The 5,000-nt window shown below is 36.4% G+C and overlaps 1 protein-coding gene across 1 annotated transcript; it reads left to right on the top strand.

The window, feature by feature from the left end:
- The first annotated feature begins 2,287 nt into the window (after window positions 1–2,287).
- On the top strand, window positions 2,288–4,739 carry LOC115957809 (L-type lectin-domain containing receptor kinase S.4-like). Its single transcript, XM_031076140.1, has one exon. The coding sequence runs from the start codon at window positions 2,561–2,563 to the stop codon at window positions 4,628–4,630; it is 2,070 nt and encodes a 689-aa protein (XP_030932000.1). The 5' UTR covers window positions 2,288–2,560; the 3' UTR covers window positions 4,631–4,739.
- Window positions 4,740–5,000: the final 261 nt, after the last annotated feature.

Raw genomic sequence — 5,000 nt, 5'->3', positions numbered from 1 at the left:
CTCTTCCCATAATGTTAGAACCTAAAAAAAAAAAAAAAAAAAAAAGTCCACCATTCTATACACTTTATACTACACCATTATTGTGCTTTGTGAACTACTACAACGGTTGAAGAGTAAAATTTTTCTTGTACTAGAAGTAGTAGTGCAGCATTTAGTATTTTAGACAATAGGCAGTACGTGACTTGTAGTGCAGCATTAGCATTGGTGGGGTTTGGTGAACTATCATAATTGGGATCATCTAGAAAGAATGATCTATTTCTGTACTTGACTGTATCAAATTTTCAGAAAGGCCAAAAATTTTGCAGTGTAAATATATCTTATTTTGACAATTCAGTCGTTGAAAAATGTTGTAACATTGTCAAAAGTTGGAGAATACTTCTCAGACCCTCGGATAGAAGCTTGAAAAATAATAATAAATAAAACCTTCGGATGGAAACCTTTCTTTTCATATTGGGGACAAAAAAATTATTACAATGTTTTACAGGCTAAAATGGCCAATTAGTTGGCCAAAATATTTGGCGATCATCTTCCAATGTTTTGGAAATATATATGGATGTACCACTTTTATAGAACTTGAGTTTGTTGTGTAATTTGAATTTTTTGAAAAAATAACTTCCAAATTTATCGTGCTATTTTTTATAGAACTTGAGTTTCATAAACTCGAATTTCAAAAAAGTGGTACACCTTTAATTATTTTGTTATTTTGTAATCAGTGGTAGATCACCAAATATTTCTACCAAAGATAATATTTAGCCATTTTGGCCATGTTTTAGACACTGCAAAAATACACTGAAAACATTATTTAAAGTCAAGCTTTAAGCGTGTTTGGGCTGCACATATTTGCACACAACGTGTGAAACAAACACCAGCCTTTCATAGCCATAAAAAAAATTTAAAAAAAAAAAAAAAAAAAAAGTTCATAATGCCGGTGCCATTGCAGACAAGAGGACAGACACATAGCGTGTACAGCTGCGCCCCACGAATAAAGGCAACAAAAATGTGGGCAAGCAGGAGTGCAGGACTTATTAAAATTCAGTAAAACGTGTTGCTTCTTTCTTTGGCTGGATTTGTTTGGTTGGTTTTTTATTTTTTTTAGGATGATTTTGGCTGGATGATAATATTGAGCATGAGACCTATTATGTTGTATATTAATACTAAACCATTTCGAAATAATTAATTAGAATTTTATTTTTCCAAGAATTGGATTACATTTTTCTAATAAATTACTCATTTACTATTATACATTTTTAAATAGTAGCTGTATAGATTTATGTGATGTCAAATTGTCAATTGACTTCTTTGAAAATTTTCCACCACGAAGTCATTCTTTGTGTTCAGATCTTTTATTTTAATTTTTCTAGATATATGAAGCTTTAAAAAAAAAAAATTGTTATGCAATAGTGCTTGACTTTTTGGTACTAATGAGTTGAAAAAAGTTCAACTCAGCGACTCACGAATAGCATTAGAAAATGGTTAGATCATAATACACATTGATTTTTTTTTTACTTTTATAATCTTTCACCTACTTACCTGAATTTTAGTTGTTTCATTAATGGATTTTCATTTAAAAATGTCAAAGCTTATGATGATTACTCAGATGATTGTACAACTTACTGCTCTACCTATGAACAAATAATATTGGGACTACAAATTATTGCATAATTTTTGCCACAACTTGTCATGTAGTGAGTTATAAGTAGTGAAGAGATGGACCCATATGGGCTCATCACCTTTTCTTTACTACTCATAACTAATCACATGGTAAGTTGTGACAAAAAATAAATTGTAATCCTAGCATCACTCCCAATGAATGCATGAAATAAACAAAAGTTAAAGGTCTGTGATGACTAATGTGGATGGAAATCTCATTAGTGGCGTTGTTAAATGGTCACGTCTTATATTTAGACAATGAGTTTATATTAATTCTTATCTAAACTTACTACACATCACTTTTTAATCTACTAACAACTAATTAATACCTCAACAATCGTGAATACTTGACCATGTTCAGAGAAACGGAAATCCTAAGTGGAGAACATGGTTTCCTTCCATCTCTATCAGATTATACGGTATTTCAAAAATCAATCTTGAATTTATGTTACCGGTCTTTAGTTTTAGGTGCACCTCAATAATTAGAAAACTGGGTAAATAGACCAGAGCTTGGTAAAAATCGCCAACAGAAAAAGATAACAAAATGGTAAACTTTGGTCCAGTACTTTAAACTCTAAAGCAAAACAAAGCAGAAAGTGTTTATAAAACAAGTTTGTCATGGCTCAGTTTCAAACTAGGTGGGTGCGGCTTAAAGTTAAAATGGCCTGCTTAACCACATTCTGAAAATTCCATGTGAAAGTGAAACCGTATATATGACCAGATCTCCTTTTCACAACCCAACATACCAAAAATCTCTCTTTTTCTTTCCTTATTCAGCTAACCAAAGAAAGAACAAAATGTGACCAAGCAAAAAATTTCAAACATTTTCACATCTTAAAACTCACCCATTGCTCATTCCTTAACACCTGGACGCCCTCTAGTTCACACAGCCTCACTTCTGTTCACAGCCATGGCAGGAAGATTCAATCTTTTCTTCTGGGTTTTCCTTGTTCTTCTCTCAAACCCAGCAAAATCTCAGCTTGATGAGCTATTCTTCAATGGGTTCAAAGGTATAGGTGTAGCCAGCAACTTGAGCTTAAATGGTGTTGCACAGATTCAAGGCAATGGTATACTTCAGCTAACAAACGAAACTCAGAGACAACTAGGCCATGCCTTTTACTCAAATCCAATTCAATTCAAGAACTCCACGGATGGCAAAGCTTTTTCCTTTTCAACTGCCTTTGCTTTCGCTATGGTCCCTGAGTATGCTAAGCTTGGTGGCCATGGCCTCGCTTTCACAATCTCTCCCACCAAAGAGATTCCCGGGGCTCTACCAAGTCAGTATCTTGGTCTTGTCAACAGCACCGATAATGGCAACATCACCAACCACATATTTGCGGTCGAGTTTGATACTGTCCAAGACTTCGAGTTCGCGGACATCAATGACAACCATGTTGGCATCGATATCAATAGCTTAGTATCAAACAAATCAGCCGCTGCAGCTTATTTTGATGGTACTAATAGTTCAGGTCAAGTTCTTGATTTGAAGAGTGGTCAGGTAATTCAGGCTTGGATAGAATATGATTCACAACGTAATCAATTGGATGTGAGGCTTTCACCTTCATCTAATAAACCAAGGTCTACACTTTTGTCTGTTCAAGTGGACCTTTCACCAGTTCTTCAAGAATCTATGTATGTTGGTTTTTCTTCTTCAACTGGTTTGCTCTCTAGCTCTCACTATATCATGGGGTGGAGCTTTAAGATGAATGGAGATGCCAAATCTTTGTATTTGGATCAACTCCCTTCACTACCATCAGGGTCTAACGTGAACAATCACACAGGCCTAATTGTTGGTGTTTCTGTTTCAGCTACTTTGTTTATAATTTTGGCGATTGGTTCGGCTTTTTACCTCATAAGGAAAATCAAGAACGCTGATGTGATTGAGGCCTGGGAGCTTGATATTGGTCCACACAGATTTACTTACAAGGAGCTTAAGAAAGCAACAAGGGGGTTTAGAGACAAGGAGCTAATTGGGTTTGGTGGGTTTGGTCGAGTCTATAAAGGGACACTGCCAAATTCGAACACCCAAGTTGCAGTTAAGCGAATTTCGCACGAATCAAAGCAGGGTTTGCAAGAATTTATATCTGAGATTGCTACTATTGGTCGGCTTCGACATAGAAATTTGGTTCAATTATTAGGATGGTGTCGACGAAGAGCGGATTTGTTACTTGTTTATGACTTCATGCCTAATGGAAGCTTGGACAAGTACATCTTTGATGAGCCTAAAGCAATTCTGAGCTGGGAGCAGAGGTTTAATATTGTCAAGGGTGTGGCTGCAGGGCTTTTATATTTACATGAAGAGTGGGAACAAACTGTGATTCACAGGGACATCAAGGCAGGGAATGTTTTATTAGATTCTGATCTAAATGCAAGGCTTAGTGACTTTGGTCTTGCTAAACTATACGAGCGTGGCACCAATCCAAGCACTACGAGAGTTGTGGGCACGTTGGGTTATCTAGCCCCCGAGCTCACACGCACAGGCAAGCCTACAGAAAGCACAGATGTGTTTGCATTTGGTGCCTTGGTCCTAGAAGCAGTATGTGGTAGAAGACCCATTGAGCCTAAAGCATTGCCCGAGGAGCTAATGTTGGTGGACTGGGTGTGGGAGAAGTGGATACTTGGAGCAATTCTTGAAGTTGTGGATTCAAGGTTAGGGGGTGAGTTTGATGAGCTTGAGGCTGTTGTGTTGCTCAAACTAGGCTTGATGTGTTCAAACAATGCACCCAAGGCACGCCCACCAATGAGGCAAGTAGCGAGGTACTTAGATGGAGAGGTACCACTGCCTGAGACTCTGTTAGCACCAGATGCATATGATGGAAAAAAGGGTGGTGGTGTTGGTGGTAGTGAGTTCGAGGATTATGTAAATTCCTATATGACATCATCGAATTATGAGAAGGTGACCACCTGGTCCTCTGTTGGAGATGATAGGGATCCTGATATTGAAGCTGGTTCAGCCTCACCTTTACATGATACTAGGTAGCCATGAAATAATTTTTGGTTTTTTTTTTTTTTTTTTTTTTTTTTTTTTTAGATTTTCAATTCTAATGTATGATTGTGTTAGTTATGTTAGTAAAATTTTTCTTCAGGTTGTAAATATACCATTAGAATTTGTTTTAAATTATTTTTTTTTATAGAATTTATTCAACAACCTAGCCCAAAAGAGAGAGAGAGAGAGATAGAGAGAGAAAAGGAATTTATTCATCATCTCAAAAGAATCCTGAGCTAATGATGAAGTTACTTCGTGGAAATTCCTGACCACTTCCAATAATGCAAAGCTTTATTAAACCACCAACCAAGACAAAGTGAAAACCATATCCTGAATATGCTTGGTGAAAACACAACGAGAATGA

This window comes from Quercus lobata, chromosome 8 (assembly GCF_001633185.2).
Source record: "Quercus lobata isolate SW786 chromosome 8, ValleyOak3.0 Primary Assembly, whole genome shotgun sequence".
Classification (NCBI taxonomy): Eukaryota; Viridiplantae; Streptophyta; class Magnoliopsida; order Fagales; family Fagaceae; genus Quercus; species Quercus lobata.
This window is presented reverse-complemented; position numbering and strand designations above follow the sequence as displayed.

What these genes read in the sequence shown, in the direction of transcription:
- LOC115957809 (XM_031076140.1), top strand. Translation starts at nt 2,561, where the DNA reads ATGGCAGGAAGATTCAATCTTTTCTTCTGGGTTTTCCTTGTTCTTCTC.